Source organism: Trachypithecus francoisi, unplaced genomic scaffold (genome assembly GCF_009764315.1).
Source record: "Trachypithecus francoisi isolate TF-2019V2 unplaced genomic scaffold, Tfra_2.0 Lachesis_group20, whole genome shotgun sequence".
Taxonomy (NCBI): domain Eukaryota; kingdom Metazoa; phylum Chordata; class Mammalia; order Primates; family Cercopithecidae; genus Trachypithecus; species Trachypithecus francoisi.
The window spans coordinates 57093606-57115415 of NW_022681466.1; the positions used below are offsets into that span (position 1 = coordinate 57093606).

Sequence of the window (21810 nt, forward strand, 5' to 3'; positions counted from 1 at the left end):
AGGATGGTCTCGATCTCCTGACCTCGTGATCCGCCCGTCTCGGCCTCCCAAAGTGCTGGGATTACAGGCTTGAGCCACCGCGCCCGGCTACTTTTCATCTTGATTTTTTTTAATCCGAGGAATTATCTGGAGCACTGTTTTTAAATTTCCAAATTTATTCTGGCTAGTTTGTTTTTAATGTCTGATTTCGGTTTGCCTTTAGTTATGTGTTGAACCTATAACATTTCTGCTTTGGTATTTATTGCAATATTCTTTGTTGCCTTAAAATCAGTTTGAAAAGCTGTCCCATGTGTGTTTAAAAATAACTTATGGTTTTGCTGTATAGAAAATTTGTGTCTTTTGCTGTATAGACACAAGTTTTCTATACATCTATTAGACCAAATTTGTTAACCCTCTTATATAATCTACATTCTTTCTTCTTTTTGGTCTACCTGACATCTATTTTGAGGAAGGAAGCTAAAGTCTTCTACTGTCATTGTGGTTTTAACAATTTCTTCTCATATTTTGATTATTTTTTGATTTTTACTTTTCCAGGCCATGTTATTATATGCATAAACATTTATTTTCTTCAGTCATAGATCATGTAAACCAGAAGTAAATATCAAATAAACCAAATCTTTCCTCTATGAAAAAAACCGAACAACTCTCTGGCCACTTTCATCCTTTCAGCATAAATTCTATTTTTTATTATTAATTTATCTTCTTTCTTTTTTGTTAATATTTGCCTGAAGCTTCTTTTCAAAATCTTTTTTGTTTTTGACCGTTGCTTGTTTTAGGTGTATCTATTATATTAGAATATAGCTACAAGGTCTTTTTTTCTTTTTTAGACAGAGTCTCTCTCTGTGCCCAGGCTGGAGTGCAGTGGTGTGATCTTGGCTCACTACAACCTCCACCTCCTGAGTTCAGGCGATTCCCTGTCTCAGCCTCCCGAGTAGCTGGGACCTCAGGTGCCCACCACCACACCTGGCCAGTTTTTTTGTAATTTTTGTAGAGATGGGGTTTTGGCATGTTGGCCAGGCTGGTCTTGAACTCCTGGCCTCAAGTGTTCCACCTGCCTCAGCCTCCTAAAATGTCTTAATTAAAGATAAAATTCCATATCTTATAAGTGCCTTGAACCCATTCACATGTAATGTGGTTGATGATATACTTACTATCTTAATGCATGTGTTTTATTTATTGTGCTTGTGGTTGAAAACCATCTTCTTCATCTCTGGATCATCAGAGTCAACCAGAGGGCTTGGCTCCAAGCAGTAGGTATTCGCCAAATGCTCATTGAATAAAAATGTCCTTGATCCTCTAATTCTGATTTGATTTGAGAAACAACTTATGGCAAACAGCTCAGTTGTAACGGGGTTGGGACTAAAATTCAAGTTACTGTTGAAAGACATTTCAAGAAGTATTTAGGTTATATTATTAAATATTAGACACTTTCTGTTTATATAGATTTAACATACAAAGATTTTAAGTTTTCTGTATATGTGAGGTCTCGTAGTAGTTCCTGCTGAAAATGACAGGGGCGCAGGGATAAGGGTCAAGACAGTATCTCAGGACTGGAGAAGGAAATCTAAGATATTGTCTCCACCAGCCATACTCCTCATGAGCATGTGCATGGAAGGACATTTCCCAGCCAAAGTGAATCCCTTTATTTGTTTTAGTTTCAGATTTGATTCTCAGATTTCTTTGTAATTCCAGCTGCATCTACCAAAGTGCTAGATAATATTTTTATTTTAAGCAAATAATATTATGGGAACATTATCTTTATTGCAAAGTGCTCCTCCGGAAGAACCGCTATGCTGGATAAAGACAAACATTTAATTAAGGTTATGTAAGAGTGACATCAGGATGGCTCACAACCCCATTAGCCATTATTTTCTTACTTTAATTGACAAAGAAACTGAAAAAATAAAAGAAGCATATGTTGTGCTTGAATGTGAAGAGTACTAGACTAGAATCCAAGGCCTCTCAGATTTGGCTGTGTCATTTGGACTCATGAAAACACCTCTGGAATTCTCTTTCAATGCAAAGGAGCTGGACTAGTTGATCTCTCAGGTTTCTTCCAACTCTAAAATATTTCCAGTCTGTGCCTTGGAAACATCTGATGTGAAACTCTAGTAACGGTTCACCTAATTGGCACCCTTCAAATTCTGCCTTGAGCTGCTTACAACTCAAAACAAGTTTATCTTACTCAGTTTTTAATTATAAACCATCCAGATTTCAGAACCGTGAGTACTGGTTGAAGCATTGAGGTATGCTTTTGAAGACATGACATATGGCAGTTACTGAGCTGAAAGGATTAAAGCTGCAGCTTCCCCAGTTGCTCTTCCTCCATGAGAGCGGTGCCTGCCCCCAGCATTCTGTGGCACTTGGAAGACAAGACAGAGGCCAAATGCAGCTTTTTACCCTGGGCTTCCCTCTACAGTGTGGAACTCAGGTTGCTGCTTCTTTCCTCCCTGAAATGACATGAATTTGCAGCGGATGGTGAACTGAAGAAATCATAGGAGGCACTGTCTTCTTGCCTGAATTTCAGTTGGAAGCTTGGAGATTTGGGGTTCAACAGAGATAAGGAAGTGTAAGCCTTCATCCCGTCTGGTGGTTTGTGATCACACACCGCTCTGCGCTGAGGCTAATGGCCATGATCAGAGTTTACAAAACAAAACAACAACAAAAAAAATACAGGTTGCCCAGGCAAATGGATTTCCATACCTATAGAGAGCATACCTTTCTCCATCAGTATTTTCTTCCATTCTTCTAAAAAATTAGTTTGGGCTCTAACAGCCATTCCCATAATATTTACCTCTCCTTGGAGAATGCAGATAATTTGAACAGCGGTTTTAAACTATTTTTCTTGGAATGCAGAAGTTCCGATAAGCTCTTCAAAGACCCCTGAGGGCAAGAAGAGGGAAGGCAGTAGGCAGGACTCAGGCCCTCTTTAACACAGACACATGTACACAAGTAACACATTTGCACCAACACTGGAAGGAAATTCAATATATTTTAAAATGACTTTAACTCCTAGTGGTGGAACTATAGACATTTTTTTTACAGCCCTTCCCTAAATGTTCATATGTGTTTTATATATATGTGTGTGTCATGTATTTGTATACGTGTATGTACACATCTATATATAGAAACATATATATGCATATTTGTACATGTAGGTATATAAATATGTAATGTGTACATATTGGTACATATATGTGTGTGTATGTGTATACATCGGTACCTATATAATTTTTCCTCCAATAGAAACTGAAATAAAGAATGACATTTTAGATTGCGAAAGTATATTGTCTGAGTTCTGCTAAGGAAAAAGGGCTTCTGCTTCTGCTGCCTGTGAGGACTGTGCTGTCAGCAGTCACGGCCCCTCAGGCCCTGCACCTCGAGGCAGAGCCCTCCCCCAGCCACGGCCAGCTCTCCTAACCAAGTGTCTCTTTTCCCCAGAATGGCTGCAGTCTGTCCAGGCCACGATGATCCTGTCGATCATCTTCAGCGTTCTGTCTCTGTTCCTGTTCTTCTGCCAACTCTTCACCCTCACCAAGGGGGGCAGGTTTTACATCACTGGAATCTTCCAAATCCTTGCTGGTAAGTTGTGGATGGTAAAGTCCGTGTGGAAGCGGGGCCTATCCAAGTCTGTGGAATGATTAGTTTAGTAGAAAGATGTGGCCTCAGAATGGCTGATGTTCATGAGTCTCCCCTTTGGATGCTTTCCATAAAGTGAGTGTGGGTGCTTGTATGTGTGGGTGTGTACGTGTATGTGTCTTAGAACTTGGGACTTAGAACTCTCTCCTTCTCCCTGGAATGAGATGCTTATGAAAGAGAACTTAGAGAATCTGGAAGGAAGGTCCTCACCCAAGCCAGGCGTATCACCAAGAATGAAACGGCAATCTGGACACATAATCAGAGGTGAATACTGAGGCTATCCATAGTGCAAAGGTCAGGCTTGAGAGCTGTTTCCTGTAGATTACATTATGCCTCCAGAAAATGGCCCCGATGTGCTAAGAACTGGCAAAGTTGTTATCAGGTATGTGTCTTCTACCAGCAGGTAGTGATGAAGTCACACTGACATTTTCACCTTCCTTGCTTCCAGTTCCTAGATTCCACTGGGCTTTGATTGACTGTGGTCATCCTCTGATATCTTCATTTTGTCGCTCCTGTGTCACATATTGTCATTTCCAAACATGGGGCCATGACAACACATGAAAACACATGAGAGGTCTCCTTAATCTCCTCCCCAAACTGTCTTCAAGTTCCCTCATTAAATACATTTTAAATATGCACAGTGTGCAGAGACCTAGAAACTTCTATTACACAGGGTGACATCTTCCAACATTTTTCTGGATTCTGCCTAGCATCTTGCTTCATTAGCTCTTATATGTCTGTCTGTTGACTTACTGTTGACGGAGCCAGCAGGGCATTGGACAGAAGTAAAAGCCAGATGTAGTGGTGGATTTCGTGGTCCAAATTCGTCGATCACAAACTTCATATGTACCAGAGTATGTCTAGGTACTGTGAGATGTTCTCAATTCTGACCCTCTGAGAGGGCAAAGGATGTAACATCTCTTCTCTGAGTTGGTTGTCAGAATGCCTGTGGTACCATTTCACCACCCTGTGCTCAGGAGCAGTCATTGGAAGGCTGAAAGTAGCCCATGTGTTTTTGATGGATATAATGTCTTAAATAGGGTTGTATGGGAAGACATAGCCCGAAGTTAGAGTTGGTGACCTTGTCTAGAAGCCAGAGAGTTCCCCTTTCCTGAAAAAAAGGAAGTAAATGATTAACCACTTCTCATTAAATACTTAAATACAACATTTCAATACTCACGGTTTTGAGATTTCAAAACCAGACAATGTTTTGCTACTTACCCATGTCTTATGACACCAAGTCAAGCTCCTGGATGGTTGCCGGCTCTGTTAAATGACTAATTATGCAAGGAGATAGCATTTCTAGGTACGTTAAAGTGAAGAGTTATCCTTACCCAATTTTCAGTTGTAATAAAGACAACTGTAACATATTCTGGGGTTTCTTTCTTTTCTTTTCTTTTTTTTTTTCTTTTGCTTACTTGTTTTAGTTTGATATCAAATCAAATAATGATCATATCCATTGCATCAGTAGATATGCCTTCAAGATAATATGGATTTAGAACCAGACGTTTCATAATGTATTTATATTGAAATGTTAGTTTCATAAGCGATGATTGGGTTTTCATGCTCATGTGTGAGATGTGCCTCCCTCAAACCTTGTTATGATGTTGGCACATTACCCATCTGATGTGAAAAAAATTACATTTTATTTGTACAGGCTCATTATTCTACTGATGAATAATTTGAGCCCACCAGAGGGTAAATGAATGCCCAAGGTCACCCAGTTTATGACAGGGATGAGTGAGTGTTACGCCGAATATAGTGAGGTACTTCTCCATATATTTTAAAGACAGAATCCACCAAAAAATTTAAAGAACACAAAATCCGAGGCAGAAGCTCTGGCTTTTATATTATCTTTTATTGGAACTGATTTACAGTGGAAGGTAAATGCAAATTTGCATCATGTATTATTCTGAAGTTCCAAACAGCTGTGATGAGTACAAGCCTGTAGCATAAGACCCAGTCACACTGAAAATATGGAGCCAAGAAGAAGCAAGCTGCTGTTGAACGGGCTCCTTGGGTTAGCTAGTACCTTCATCTTCATTCATCCTGCTGAGCTGTTTCGGCTTTAAGTCCTTTAGCAATGTCTTTTTAGCAACATCATTACATCATTTTAGGCCAAAACTCAAAGTTCAGAGATAAGAACACTTAGGTCACTCGTGTAACTGCACTGTGTGTTAAAAGTATTTCAGTTCAGCCAAACACTCTTCTAGGTATTGCAATTTAAGTACATTTACTAATCCACTCTTGCTTCACTATCTTCATTCTCCTCCCAAGTCAATACAAGATGTTTACAACTGTGCTGGAAGTGCAGAATTCCGAATGTAAAAGCACATGACTTTGTCTTCTTTATCCCCTTTACATTTAACTGCTTACCTCTCATGAGACTGAATTCTCAGTTATCTGTTGGTCCACATTTGAATACGAAGTTATCTTGAATTTGAAATGCTGAGCTGTAATAGCGGTTGTATTTTGTAAGTCTGGAGAGTGTCCTGTCCTCCATTGTTAATCCCAGTCAATGTCATCTGAGAGTTGGTCTCCAGGGAACCTCAGATCTCTAGGATGTTGCACTGGAAATGGTTGCAGGGTCTTTCCACTAATGCTGAGAACCGAAGGAGTTAGGAACTCTACTTGGAGATTTCCTGGTTCTCTTATTGTGTAACAGTTGTAAGTCAATTTTGTCATAGGGTTTTCTGACTCACAGACTAGTAAGAAGTAATTAAAGAGCTAATTAGAGTAGGGTTGCTGGAGATGAGAAACCCAGGTTTTGAGAAAACCTGGGAAGTGACAGCTTAACGTCAAGGAAGTAGTTAGAAAAGCTAAAACTGACAAAGAGAAGGAAAGAAAAGAAAGAAGGGAAAGAAAGGAAGAGAGGGAGGACAGAAGGAAGAAGAAAGTAGCTCCACACTCATGGGATGTAAAATCTACGAGCGTGCATGCCTGGCAAATGCCTGTCCAATGCACTGGAGCATTTTAAGTGGAAGCCACTAGAATCTCTGTGTAGTCTCCGGAAGTGGCTGTTATGGGCTGCATTATCTCTGCACAGCTTCCTCTTGGTGGACCCAGCTGTGGTCTTTATGGATGGCACACATGAGCTTTCAGGAAAAGCACATGAAAGATGTTAGGGCTCTTGGAGCTGACTATAGGTTTGGGAGTTGTCTCTGTCTCCTTGCTCTAGATTACAGCTCTGTGTGTCATGTGGGGTCTCCATGGTTTGCCAAATCATCTCTTCCTTACTTAGCCACCAGGCTCACAGTTAGGAACTATCTCTTCTTGATTGCATTAGGTTGGCTGCTTCTTAAATGCACATCAAAAGCCTCCTTCCTTTAGTTCAATGCTTTCAACCTGAGCAGTGCATCAGAATCACCTGAGGTCCTTTTTTTATTAAAAAAGTGACAGTGGACTGGGCGCAGTGGCTCATGCCTGTAATCCCAGCACTTTGGGAGGCTGAGGTGGGCAGATCGCTTGAGGTCAGGCGTTCAAGACCAGCCTGGCCAACATGGTGAAACCCTGTCTCTACTAAAAATAAAAAAATAACCAGGTGTAGTGGTGCACACCTGTATTCCCAGCTACTTGGGAAACTGAGGCAGAGGGGAATCACTTGAACCCAGGAGGTGGAGGTTGCAGTGAGCCAAGATTGTGCCACTGCACTCCAGCCTGGGTGACAGAATGAGACTGTCTCAAAAAAAAAAAAGACAGTATTCAGGCCTTATCCCTGGAGACTCATTCAATAGTTCTGGGATGGATCCACTGCCTAGGTGACTCTGATGTGCATTTAGGGTTGGGAACCACTGACATAGCCATTAAACTGTCCCTAATCCCACTGTAAGATTTTCTAGGATATTTCCCCAGAAATAGCTAAACCAACTTCTTAGAGAAGGAACATCCTGATCATGTGTCTGGACTTTGGAGTCATTCTTATTTTCAGAACCTATAGCCATCTATTCCTAGACAGTAGTTATCCGTGCCTTAGCTCTGTTGGGTTGGGTCACACTAGACTGGAAAACATCTAGAAATTAACCTAGAAACAGACCTAAAAGGAAGATTTGCACGTTTTGATTTATTTCACTGCTCATACCCAGCATCAAGCTCCATGTGGGGCACATAGAGGAGCCTGAATAAAACTATTGGTTGGATGATTAGATAATTGTGTTCCCTTGGCTGAATCAAACTCAAGTCAAATGTGTAGTTACTGGGATTAAGAACAGAAAGAGTAGAGGGGACTCCTGAGTGAGTTTCACTTTCTCTTTTTGTTATTGTTGTTCATTTGTTTTGTTAATAAAAGATCAATATAGCCATAGAGCATTTAGAATAAAAGGATTTGGGCCAGATGTGGTGGCTAATGCCTGTAATCCCAATACTGTGGAAGACTGAGGCAAGAGGATTGCATGAAGCCAGGAGTTTGAGACCAGCCTGGGCAGCAAAGCGAGATGCCATCTCTACAAAAAATGATTTAAAAATTAGCCGGGTGCCTTGGAGCACGCCTGTGGTCCCAGCTATTCAGGAGGCTGAGGGAGGAGGATTGCTTGAATCTGGGAGGTCAAGACTACAGTAAACTATGATCAGGTCTCTGTGCTTGCTACAGCCTGGGTGACAGAGAGACCCTGCCTCTCTAAGAAAAAAAAAAAGAATTTGATGGGGGGAAATAATAAAAGTTCAGTGCCATCCTGTTCACAGTGATTCAAAGATGGCTTATGTAGAATACCACATTTAGACATTTTTGTTAGGGGTAAATGATTATGGATGTCTCATTGGCCATACCCAGATCAGAGTCAATGCTATGGGTGGCTTTCTAGGCAGCAATGGTCACTTGATACTGAAAATGAAAAAGAAGTGGGCTTCAGTCACAGAAACACAGAGAAGCTTCTTACTTTCAGAGGAACAGGCCTCAGAGCCCCTTCCTGCCCTCGCTTATTGCCCTGAGGATGAAGGGGGAGGGAGACAGAGGCACCCACTCATCAACCCAACATCATAGCTGCACCTTCCAGTGACCACCCCGGTGGTCTCACTGACATCCCTTTCCAACCAACTTCTCTCTGGCTTCTGCCCCAGGCTCTCAAATGAAAGTGCTTTTGCTGAGGTTACCAAAGTACACTTTGAAGTCTTTAATTTGTTGGATCACTCTGCTCCTTTCAATACTGTTAGCTACTCACTCTTTGAAGCTTTATTCCCCTGGCTTCTGAGACATCGCCGTGTTCCCACTTGCCTGAGTGAACACACCAGGCGGTCGTGCTGGCCTCTCTTCTATCCCTCGCCCCACAGCCAGCCTTCTACTGAGTCCTGTGTTTGGTCAGCATCCTCCATAGGCATTACACCCATTTCTTTTGTCTTGACTCACTAACCCCAGTGCAGCTATGCAAAGGCTTCCTCATGCACCTTCCAGCTACCTGCCTTGTCCCTGCCCCCAAATCCATTTTCTGCACTGTGGCCAGAGTGATCATTCTAAAACATGCATCTGATCATGTTTCTCCTCTGCTGAAGGTTCCTCAGAGGCCTCTCATCACAACTTCCTTAACATGTCATGTAAGGTCCTCTCTTTCCTGACCCTTAGTGAGCTATCAGCCTATTATGTGAGAGTCTATGTGGCTTCTCCAGTTCCCCAGTATGGATTCAGTGCCTGTCTATGCTCTTGGGGCAACTGGTGCATTTCCTTCCCTCTCTCGAAATTCCATCGGGCGATCTCGAAATTATATGCAAATGTCTGTCTTCTAGACACACAGTCCTTAAGGTAGGAGCCGTGTCTCACTTACCTTGGTGCATCTAGAACAGCAGCTAGAAGAGTGCCCGCATGCAGTAGGCACTCATTAAATGTTCACTGAACCAAAGGGAGTGGAAATGATAAGGATGTACTGGAAATTCCCTCAGCTGCTTCCTTTGACCTTGGCCCCTTGGGTGCTCCCTTCCAAAAGCTCTGGGCTCTAATCACTCACGTGGAGTTGCAGTCACTGTTCAAGGACCTTAAGATTTTCTCTTCAAAAGGGCTTTAGGGAGAACTTGCAGGAAGTTGTTGCAGACCTAGCCATCCTGAGACAGGGAGAAACTCTTGTAAGTTGAATGCCCAGCATACATTTGTGTTGTCTGGACAGGGTCAGTGTCCTTCTGCTTAAAGCCGACCTATGCTCCCAGACTCAGGCCCCTCCCAGGGAGTCCCGGTCATTGCCAAAGAGCAGAACATCTGCCTGTGCCTCAGGGCCTCACTTACCCTTGCCACAGGGACCTGGTGATGCATCTCCACCTACTGGTTGCTGAGAAAGTGAGTGACAACCACTTATTAGGAGGAGTATTTGGCTTTTGATGACTACTGGATGACATTAACTGCCTTGGGTTGCAGACAGCAGGAACCCAGCCGAAGAATCATTCTTCTCTCTGTTTCAGTGTACATCTATTGCTTTACATGCAGACAATCTCGTAATAATATATTCCCGAAAACATCAGTCTCCTGACAACAATCATATAAAGTGTGTATCCTCTCTTTGGCTTTGTAGGTATCTGAGTCTACCGCTTATCACAGTTCAGCTTAGAGTCATTCATGGCTGAGATTCTACTAAGATGAGAGTCATACACATTAAGCTGTGTAGCCACTGCACTTCTGTATATTGCCTCTTTCTGTCCCTCTTGTTCAAGGATGGAATCTGATATTTCCTCTTAGCCAGTGAAATCGGGGAGTAGTTGGTCCACTCAGCTCCCGAGGCATTTCTCATGCCAGATCTGGTTAGACAGCCCATTTAGGAGCCCTGTATGCATGATAGTAAGTGTTGTCCTGCCCTGGTAGCACTCTGTTAACACCTTGCTCTCTGCCAAGATCACGTTTCCTTTTTTATAGCCCTGCCCTCATTAGATAAATCAGACAGAGCCCAAGAAACAACTTCAGTATGTCTTTCTTTTTTTTTTTTGAGACGGAGTCTCGCTCTGTCGCCCAGGCTGGAGTGCAGTGGTACGATCTCAGCTCACTGCAACCTCCACCTCCCGGGTTCACACCATTCTCCTGCCTCATCCTCTCGAATAGCTGGTACTACAGGCGCCCGCCACCATGCCCGGCTAATTTTTGTAGTTTTAGTAGAGACGAGGTTTCACCGTGTTGGCCAGGATGGTCTCGATCTCCTGACCTCGTGGTCCACCCGCCTCGGCCTCCCAAAGTGCTGAGATTACAGGCATGAGCCACCATGCCTGGCCAACTTCAGTATTTCTTAAAGACAAGAGTTAGCACTTTGGAGAGGCAAGCCATGGAACAGTGGGACAAGATAATTAAGGATGCTGGACCTCAAAGCAAATAAAGTGTGTCCCCAGCAGATCAAAACTGCTGTTTTCCTCAATCAACAATTAACCAGCGATGATTTCGCTCCTGACATGGCCATCTTTGCCGTTTTCTGAACTTCCTGTAGGTGGCAGGTCCTGGATGCTGTCCCATCTTGGTTCCAAGACTATTGTATGGCTCTCTTGACGGGGGCCAATCAAGCGGGAGTTTTCTCCTCTGAGTTGCAGGAGGACAGGCTTCACAGGGTGGTTCATGTGGCGTATTCCCACTTCTGTACTGTCCTCAAACAAAGTTGCAGTGTCCAGTAAAACAGCAGCCCAAATAGCAGTGAGGTTAGATGTAGGTGGCCGGGGGGGCGGGTGCATTGGGAGCTCTGGAACTGCATGAATCCCACACGGCATACTGGATTTATAATAGAGTCACTCAGAGCTTCTCAAAGACCCTGTTTTCAGGGAGGAAACAGACCAGGCTTTGTGCAGCTCCAAGCTGGGGTGCTGACATCACTGGACCCCTCCTCGTGGGGAAGCACTGACTGTCACGTGGGCTGGGGCCATCAGTTTGAGCGTGGCTGCTCCACAGGGCCCAAGGTGGAGGGTCTTTCTTCTCTTTCCCACACCGAAGGGCCGCACTGGTGGGCCAGGGAGGGTCGCTTGACCTGCCTGCGTATCTAATGCCCTTTAGCCTTCTTTGGGCTTCAGATGCAACCTTGGGGCACCCAGGGAAATGGAGCTTGCCTTTGATCATTTTCCCCCTCCACAGCGTGGCTTCCCACTCTTACTGTCTGCTGCGTCCTCATTTCTTCCTCACCTTCTTTTTTCCCCTCCACACATTTCTTTGTCTGTTTGGCAGCGTCCATAGTCATTGCTTGCTTCACCTGGTACATGGCAACTCTGCTAGGGGGACTATAGGCCCTTGTGGTCTGCATGGAGCTTAATCCTTTCACCAGGGTGTGACTCCAATAATGGTAAAATGTCACTTCACTTCCATTGACTTCAGGTAATGCCACTACTCATTTATAGAGTGGCACATAGATTTCCAGGGGCTTCCATACCCAACCACTCTTGCAAAGAGGCGGGTAGGTTTTTCTTGCAGCCTGAATGCCTGCTGGCCATGTAGTGTGGCCTGGGAACTGGTGATAGCTAAAGAAAGAGAAATAGGGCAGAAAAGGTAAATAAAGCCCTCAGAGATTAAGGCCTGGATGGCTGAGATTGGAAGTAGAGAGCAAGTCATTTTCCTTGTTCCCATATTTTTGAGCTACCTCCTTTCAATTCTGGACCTGGAAGTAGATTTCTTTCCAGAGGTAGAAATGTTCTTCCTATCCAGCGTTTGTCAGCATCTGGGATGGCAAAGACGGGGCTGGTCTACCATGGACTCTCCCTCACCCAGCTTGTCCCTCTCCTCCCCCAGGTCTGTGTGTGATGAGTGCTGCGGCCATCTACACAGTGAGGCACCCGGAATGGCATCTCAACTCGGATTACTCCTACGGCTTTGCCTACATCCTGGCCTGGGTGGCCTTCCCCCTGGCCCTTCTCAGCGGTGTCGTCTACGTGATCTTGCGGAAACGCGAATGAGGCGCCCAGACGGTCTGTCTGAGGCTCTGAGCGTACACAGGGAAGGGAGGAAGGGAAACCAGAAAACAGAAAAAAAAAAAAAAGAGCTAGCTCAAAATCCCAAACTCAAACCAAACCAAACAGAAAGCAGTGGAGGTGGGGGTTGCTGTTGATTGAGATGTATATAATATCTCCGGTTTATAAAACCTATTTATAACACTTTTTACATATATGTACATAGTATTGTTTGCTTTTTATGTTGACCATCAGCCTCGTGTTGAACCTTAAAGAAGTAGCTAAGGAACTTTACATCCTAACAGTATAATCCAGCTCAGTATTTTTGTTTTGTTTTTTGTTTGTTTGTTTTGTTTTACCCAGAAATAAAATAACTCCATCTTGCCCCTTCCCTTTCATCTGAAAGAAGATACCTCCCTCCCAGTCCACCTCATTTAGAAAATCAAAGTGTGGGTAGAAACCCCAAATGTCCAAAAGCCCTTTTCTGGTGGGTGACCCAGTGCATCCAACAGAAACAGCCGCTGCCTGAACCTCTGTGTGAAGCTTTACGTGCACACGGACAAAATGCCCAAACTGGAGCCCTCGCAAAAACATGGCTTGTGGCTTTGGCATACTTGCCCTTACAGGTGGAGTATCTCGGTCACACATCTAAAGGAGACATCAGTGACAACAAATCTTTGAAATGGTGCTATGGATTTACCATTCCTTATTATCACTAATCATCTAAACGACTCACTGGAAATCCAATTAACAATTTTACAACATAAGATAGAATGGAGACCTGAATAATTATGTGTAATATAAATGGTTTATAACTGCTTTTGTACCTAGCTAGGCTGCTATTATTACTATAATGAGTAAATCATAAAGCCTTCATCACTCCCACATTTTTCTTACGGTCAGAGCATCAGAACAAGTGTCTAGACTCCTTGGGACCGTGAGTTCCCAGAGCTTGGCTGGGTCTAGGCTGTTCTGTGCCTCCAAGGACTGTCTGGCGATGACTTATATTGGCCACCAACTGTAGATGTATATATGGTGCCCTTCTGATGCTAAGACTCCAGACCTTTTGATTTTGCTTTGCATTTTCTGATTTTATACCAACTGTGTGGACTAAGATGCATTAAAATAAACATCAGAGTAACTCACTGGTCTGTCTTGAGTTTTTGTGGGGACTTGGGTGTGGGTACAAGGTGCCTGTTGGAGCAGGATGAAGAGCTTCAGTGGAAAGCAAAGTTGAGCTGGAGATTTGGGTTATAGGATGGTGCTAAGGCACCAAAATCATAGCTATTTTACAAGCTACTATGAGCACATGGTACCTTCATGATGTCTGTGCAAACGTCTGCTAATTGGAGACAGTTGGGAATTGTAGCTGAAATGGAAGTTGTAAATGGACTGGAAAGAACTTGAATATTCATTTAATTCAGCCCTCTCTGGTGCTCTGTTGTCTGATGACCCACATGGAAAACATGGAAGCATGTCATGAGCTGCTGTGATATACTGGGAATGTTGGCATAAGCATCTCAGATCCCTAACCTTGAGGTATGATATGGTGAAAGGTCTGAATGATGGTGACTCGAGGCCACTCTTGCAGATCTTGCAGATAAAACATTGGTTGGCACCAACTAAGCTCCTAATGCCATCCTGAAGGAGAGAAAAGGCCACCATTGTCACCCAGCTGCGGGTTTCTGAGTTGTGTCTCTTGCGTCCCTATTTTTACCCATTGACCTTTTATTGTGTGTCTGCAAAATAACAAGCAAATGATGCACTTGATAGTCCTTCATATGTTTTGTGCAACTATTTTGAATTGGGTACCAAAGATAAAGAAGGAATGACGTATATCTTAACATCGAAAGGTCACATTTTAGTGAGAGGTACAAGTAAACAAGTGACTATATTATAATAGGGTTAAGAGCATAGAAATGAGAGCCTGGGTTTGAGCCTGTCCTTTGCTGCTTACCAGCCATAGGAGCCTGAAAAGGTTACTTAAACACTAAGATTCAGTTTTCTCATCTGCAAAACAGGGATGCCAATACCAAGGGTATAGGGCTGTGGGGATTTAAAGGAAGTTATATGGATCAACTGTTCAGCATAGTGACTAGTACCTAGAAAGACTCTTAAGGATTAGAGTGGTTATCACACATGTTACAACACAGGTGTATTTGAAAGAGCATGAAGGAGAGACGTTGACTGTTATGCAGGATTCTCAGTATCAGTCTGCACACTGGACTCTCCCATACAGGAATTCCCATTAGAGATTTGGATTCCCTGTTTCCATGATGGGACCTATCCTAGACTGTGAGGTTTAAAGAACACTTCTGGTGATTACAGCATGCAACTGGGGATGACACCTCTGAGCTAGTGCAGGAGGCCTCATACTTCAACATGCTAGTGAATCACCTGGGAAATCAGATAGCATGCAGATTCTGAAACTTCAGGCCCAGGTGGGGCTTGATATTCTGCATTTCCAATTAGTGCCTGGGTGAGGTGGATGCTGCTTGTCCACCGACCACACTTTGAGTAGCAGGGGCCTAGCATAAAGCCACCTTCAGGCACCTTGTGCTCTTCTGTCTTCGGCTGTCTGTGACGGCAGGACTTCTCTTTTCTGAGGTTTTCAGTAGTGACCTATTACTCTGCTTTTGACTCAGATAGTTTTAAGGTGGCACAAGTGGCCATGAGATGCATGTGAGATTAAGAAAACTAGGAATTTTATTTCACAAGCTGTACTTTGAAAACATACACTTTTATTTCATAAACTTTTCTAACATTTCATTAAAAAAAAATGAATAAGAACAAAGAAGAAAACCAAAAATGGCCCTTAATCTCCCTACCCAGGTAACAGTCTTGGCATTAAAAAAAAAAAAAAATCATATATCTAGGATTATAACATCCTATCTTGTATCTAGAGGGAAAAATACAATGTGAAAGCCTCTTTCCCACCTACTCACAGTCTTTTGCCAAAGGTAACCATAAGACAGAGTTTCTTATGATTTTTTCCAGGAAAAAAAATTGCCCACATATGTACGTCCATCTATGTATTTTTAAAATGTACACAAAAGTGATCATACTACTCACATTGTTTTGCACTTTTCACTTAATGATAAAAATTTCAGATCATTCTATACCATTCTATACCAGCATATACCTCATGCTTTTTAGTGAACACTATTTTATTCTTTCAAAATTAGTATTTAATTGTATTGTTGTACAAACCTTTATTTAATATGTTAAATAAAGCCCTCCATTGACAGACATTTTGGTTGTGTCTAGTTTTTATTATTAATCAAAATATTTCTGTGCACATCCTTGTACATGAATATTGGTGAGTTTTTAAAAGTATGTCCAAATCTTAAATTCCTGGTAAGGATGTTGCCAAAACAGAGGGCATGTATATTTTGAAGAATCTAATAGGTATTTTCAGCTTAGTCTCCTGGAAAATTACACCAAGTCAGATGACAGTCTAGCCTTACATTCTACATATAACTCACGGAGTCCCCCCAAAACAGAGAAGGGTTAGAATAAAACACCTGAGTAGAAACAGCTTATCTGCTATCAGTTCCTTTGGTCATGATTGCTATTGATCTCTTATCTATGGGACAACTTCGCTTCCTTGGGAACCTGTCTGCCTTGAGGACCTGCAATGATAGAAGGGACATTATACTGATCCTCCACAAACAACAACAAAAAATTATAAAGAAATGTTATGAATAATTGTAAGCAACAAATTAGACACCTTAGATGAAATGGACAAATTCCTTAGACACAATTACTGAAACTGACTCAGTATGAAGTAGGTAATATGAATAGGCCTAGAATGAGTGAAGAGATTGATATATTAATACTACTACTAATAAATTATTCACAAATAAAAAAACCCAGGCCCAAATGGCTTCACTACTGAGTTCTACCAAATATTTAAAGAAGAATTAATACCAATTCTTAACAAAATCCTCTAAAAATAGAAAAGTAAGGTAGGTAACACTGGTCTCTTCTTATGAAGCCGGTGTTCCCTTGGTACCAAAACCATAGATATCACAAGAAATAAAAACTACAGACCAATATTTCTTATGAATATGAATTCAAAAATTCTTCACAAAATAATAGCAAACTATTTCAGCTATATGTAAAAGGATTATACACCACAGACAAGTGGGATTTATCTGAGGAAGGCAAATTTCGCTCAATATCTGAAAATGAATTCATGTAAAACATAAACAGAATAAAAAGCAAAAATCACATGATCATTTCAATAGGCTCAAAAACCCATTTGACAAAATCCAATATCCTTTCATTATAAAAACACTCAACAGACTAGCAACGAAGGGGAACTCCCTCAACCTGATAAAGGACAACTATGAAAAATCCATACCTAACATCATGTGTACTGGTGAAATATTAGATGCTTCCTCTCTAAGATCAGGAACAAGACAAGGATGTATGCTCTCAACACCTCTATTAAACATTATACAGGGAGTTCCACCCAGTACAATTAGACAAGAAAAAGAAATACAAGGCATCCGGATTTGAAAAGAACATTAAAACTATCTCTATTCATAGATGATATCACCTTGTATATAGAAAATCCTAAGGAATCCACTAAAAACCTTTTAGAGCTAGTAAAGAAATTCAGCAAGAATTAATATACAAAAATCAATTATATTTGGTGAGCTGATTCTAAAATTCAAATACTTGCAATTAAAAATTTAATTTAATTTTTAAATTAAGAAGACAATTCTACTTATAATAGCGTCAAAAAGGATAAAATAAATAGAAATAAATTTAACTAAAGAACTGCAAAACTTATACTGTGAAAATTATAAAATATTATTGAAAGACATTTAAAAAGATCTAAATACTAGGAAAGCCATCCCAGGTTCACGGACTGGAAAGTTTAACATTGTTAAGATGGTAATGCTCCCACACTGTTTTCAGATTCAATGCAATCCCTAGTAGAATCTCAGCATATTTCTTTATAGAAATTGGCAAGCCAATTCTAAAATTCAAATGGAATTGCAAGAGAACAAGAATAACCAAAACAATCTTGAAAAGAAGAACAATGGAACAATGTAGCAGGATTCAAACATCTTGATTTCAAAACTTACTACACAACAATGGTAATTAAGACAGTGTGGTATTGGCACAAAAATATATGCATAAATCAGTGGAATAGGATTGAGAGTCTAGACATAAACCCACATATCTACAGTAAGCTGATTTTTGACTAGGGTGTCAAGACCATTCAATGAGAAAAGAATAGGCTTTTCAACAAATGGTGCTGGGACAAGTAAAAATCCATAAGCAAAAGAATAATGTTGGACCCTTATCTAACACCACATAAAAAATTAACTCAAAATGGATCAAAGACCTAAATGTAAGAGATAAAATTATAAAACTCTTAGAAGAAAACTCATGGGTAAACTTTCATGACCTTGTATTTGACAAAGGATTCTTAGATACAGCACCAAAAGCATAGGCAACAAAAAAGTTGATAAGTTGGATTTCAACAAAATTCAAAATTGTTGTGCTTCAAAGAACACCATCAATAAAGTGAAAAGACAACACACCACATAGGAGAAAACATTTGCAAAGCATATGGCTGATAAGAGCCTTGTGTCCAGAATAAGTAATAAACTTTACATCTCAATGAAAAGACAAACATTCCAATAAAAAGCTGGCAAAGGCCTGGAAAAGGCGTTTGTCCAAGGAAGATACATAAATGGCCAATAAGCACAGGAAAAGATACTCTGTGCCGTTAGTCACCAGAGAAATGCAAATCAAAACCATGAGATATCGCTTTACACTCACGTTAGCCAGAATAAAAAAGACTGATATTGGGAGGCCGAGACGGGCGGATCACGAGGTCAGGAGATCGAGACCATCCTGACTAACACGGTGAAACCCCGTCTCTACTAAAAACTACAAAAACTAGCCGGGCGAGGTGGCAGCGCCTGTAGTCCCAGCTACTCGGGAGGCTGAGGCAGGAGAATGGCGTGAACCCGGGAGGCGGAGCTTGCAGTGAGCTGAGATCCGGCCACAGCACTCCAGCCTGGGTGACAGCGCGAGACTCCGTCTCAAAAAAAAAAAAAAAAAAAAGACTGATAATAACACATTGGATATAGAGAAATTGGAACTCTCATACACTGCTGTTGGGAATGTGAATGGCGCTACTGCTTTGGAAAACATTCTGACAGTTCCTCAAAAGATTAAACATAGAGTTACCATGTGACACAGCAATTCCTCTCCTAGATAAGTACCAAAGAGAAATGAACACATATGTCCACACAGAAATCCATACACAGATAACCAGCATTATTATATTAATGAAAGGTGAATTATCTAATATTATATAGTATTACAGAAATTCATGGATATGCAGCATTATAACAGCATTTATTCAAAATGTAACCCAAATGTCCATTAACTGTTGAATGGATAAACAAAATTTGGTATATCTATATGCTAGAACATTATTTGATGCTAGGAATGACACTAGAACATTATTTGTCCACAAAAAGCAAAGAGGTACTGATACGTGCTACAACATGGATACACCTTGAAAACTTTAAGCTGAATGAGAGAAGCCAATTGCAAAAGACCACATATTATATAATTTCATTTGTACAAAATGCCCAGAACAGAGATATCCATAGAGAAAAAAAAGTAGACTAGTGGTTGTTTCAGCCTGGGGAGTTGGAAAGGGAATGTCAGGTTGTACTAGCTAAATGGTACGACATGTCCTTTTACGAAGATGAAAATGTTTTCATAGTCACTGTGGTGACGGTTGCAAATCCTTTAAGAAATGTGAATATACAGCGGCTGGCAAGATGGCCGAATAGGAACAGCTCTGGTCTGCAGCTCCCAGCAAGATCAACGCAGAGGGTGGGTGATGTCTGCATTTCCAACTGAGGTACCCGGCTCATCTCACTGGGACTGGTTAGACAGTTGGTGCAGCCCATGGACGGCAAGCAGAAGCAGGGTGGGGCATCACCTCACCAGGAAGTGCAAGGGGCTGGATACGTCCCTCCTCTAGCCATGGGAAGCCGTAAGGGACTGTGCCATGAGGAGCAGTGCATGCTGGCCCAGATACTGTGCTTTTCCCATGGTCTTTGCAACCCGCAGACCAGGAGACTCCCTCCAGTGCCTATGCCACCAGGACCATGGGTTTCAAGCACAAAACTGTGCAGCTGTTTGGGCAGACACAGAGCTAGCTGCAGGAGTTTCTTTTCATACCCCAGTGATGCCTGGAATGCCAGCGAGATAGAACCATTCACTCCCCTGGAAAGGGGGCTGAAGCCAGGAAGCCAAGTAGTGGTCTAACTCAGTGGATCCCACCACCACGCAGCCCAGCAAGCTGAGATCCACTGGCTTGAAATTCTCACTGCCAGCACAGCAGTCTGAAGTCGACCTGGGCTGCTCGAGCTTGGTTAGGGAAGGGGCATCAGCCATTACTGAGATTTGAGTAGGCTGTCTTCCTCTTACAGTGTAAACAAAGCTGCCAGGAAGTTTGAACTTGGCACAGCCCACTGCAGCTCAGCAAAGCCACTATAGTCAGACTGCCTCTCTAAATTCCTCCTCTCTGGGCAGGGCATCTCTGAAAGAAAGGCAGCAGCCCCAGTCAGGGGCTTATAGATAAAACTCCCGTCTCCCTGGGACAGAGCACCTGGGGGAAAGGGTGGCTGAGGGCACAACTTCAGCAGACTTAAATGTTCCTGCCCGCCAGCTCTGAAGAGAGCAGCGGATCTTTCAGCACAGCACTCGAGCTCTGCTAAAGGACAGACTGCCTCCTCAAGTGGGTCCCTGATCCCCATGCCTCCTGTCTGGGAGACGCCTCCCAAAGGGGTCAATGGACACCTCATACAGGAGAGCTCTGGCTGGCATCTGGTGGGTGCCCCTCTGGGATGAAGCTTCCAGAGGAAGGAATAGACATCAATCTTTGCTGTTATGCAACCTACGCTGGTGAGACCCAAGCAAACAGGGTCTGGAGTGGACCTCTGGCGAACTCCAGCAGACCTGCAACAGAGGAGCCTGACTGTTAGAGGGAAAACTAACAAACGAAATGAATAGTATCAGCATCAACAAAAAGGACGTCCACACCAAAACAACATCCAAAGGTCACCAACATCAAAGACAAAAGGTAGATAAATCCATGAAGAGGGGGAGAAACCAGGGCAAAAATGCTGAAAATTCCAGAAGCCAGAAAAACCTCTTCTCCTCCAAAGGATCATGACCCCTTGCCAGGAAGGGAACAAAACTGGATGGAGAATGAATTTGACAAATTGACAGAAGTAGGCTTCAGAAGGTGAGTAATAACAAACTCCTCTGAGCTAACGGAGCATGTTCTAACCCAATTCAAGGAAGCTAAGAACGTTGAAAAAAGGTTAAGAGAAATTGTTAACTAGAATAACCAGTTTAGAGAACATAAATGGCCTGAAGGAGCTGAAAACCATAGCATGAGAACTTCGTGAAGCATACACAAGTATCAATAGCCTAATTGATCAAGCAGAAGAAAAGATATAAGAGATTGAAGATCAACTTAATGAAATAAAGCATGAAGACAAGGTTAGCGGAAAAAGAATGAAAAGCAATGAACAAAGTCTCCAAGAAATATGGGACTATATGAAAAGAACAAATCTACGTTTGACTGGTATACCTGAAAGTGATGGGGAGAATGGAACAAGTTGGAAAACACTCTTCAGGATATGATCCAGGAGAGCTTCCCCAACCTAGCAATACAGGCCCACATTCAAATTCAGGAAATACAGAGAACACCACTAAGATATTCCTCGAGAAGAGCAACTCCAAGACACATAATTGTCAGATTCACCAAGGTTGACATGAAGGAAAAAATGTTAAGGGCAGTCAGAGAGAAAGGTCGGGTTACCCACAAAGGGAAGCCCATCAGACTAACAGTGGATGTCTCTGCAGAAACCCTACAAGCCAAAAGACAGTGGGGGCCAATATTCAACATTCTTAAAGAGAAGAATTTTCAACCCAGAATTTCATATCCAGCCAAAATAAGCTTCATAAGTGAAGGAGAAATAAAATCCTTTATAGACAAGCAAATGCTGAGAGATGTGGTCACTGCCAGGCCTGCCCTACAAGAGCTCCTGAAGGAAGCACTAAACATGGAAAAGAACAACCGGTACCAGCAACTGCAAAAACATACCAAATAGTAAAGACCATCAACACTATGAAGAAACTGCATCAACTAACGGGCAAAATAACCAGCTAGCATCGTAATGACAGGATCAAATTCACACATAACGATATTAACCTTAAAAGTAAATGGGATAAATGCCCCAATTAGAAGACACAGACTGGCAAATTGGATAAAGAGTCAAGACCCATTGGTGC

General features: G+C 42.1%; 1 protein-coding gene and 1 pseudogene across 2 annotated transcripts in view; both read left to right on the forward strand.

Annotated features, from left to right (window-relative positions):
• Positions 1 to 13604, forward strand: part of PMP22 (peripheral myelin protein 22) — a 36566-nt gene extending 22962 nt beyond the window's left edge. For both annotated transcript variants that reach the window (XM_033184494.1, XM_033184493.1), the window contains exons 4-5: positions 3442 to 3582; positions 12302 to 13604. In XM_033184494.1, coding sequence (XP_033040385.1) covers positions 3442 to 3582; positions 12302 to 12465 — 305 coding nt within the window. In that variant the 3' untranslated portion in view covers positions 12466 to 13604. The remainder of the gene's footprint in view (positions 1 to 3441; positions 3583 to 12301) is intronic.
• On the forward strand, positions 5171 to 5268 carry LOC117068118 (annotated as a pseudogene).
• Positions 13605 to 21810: the final 8206 nt, after the last annotated feature.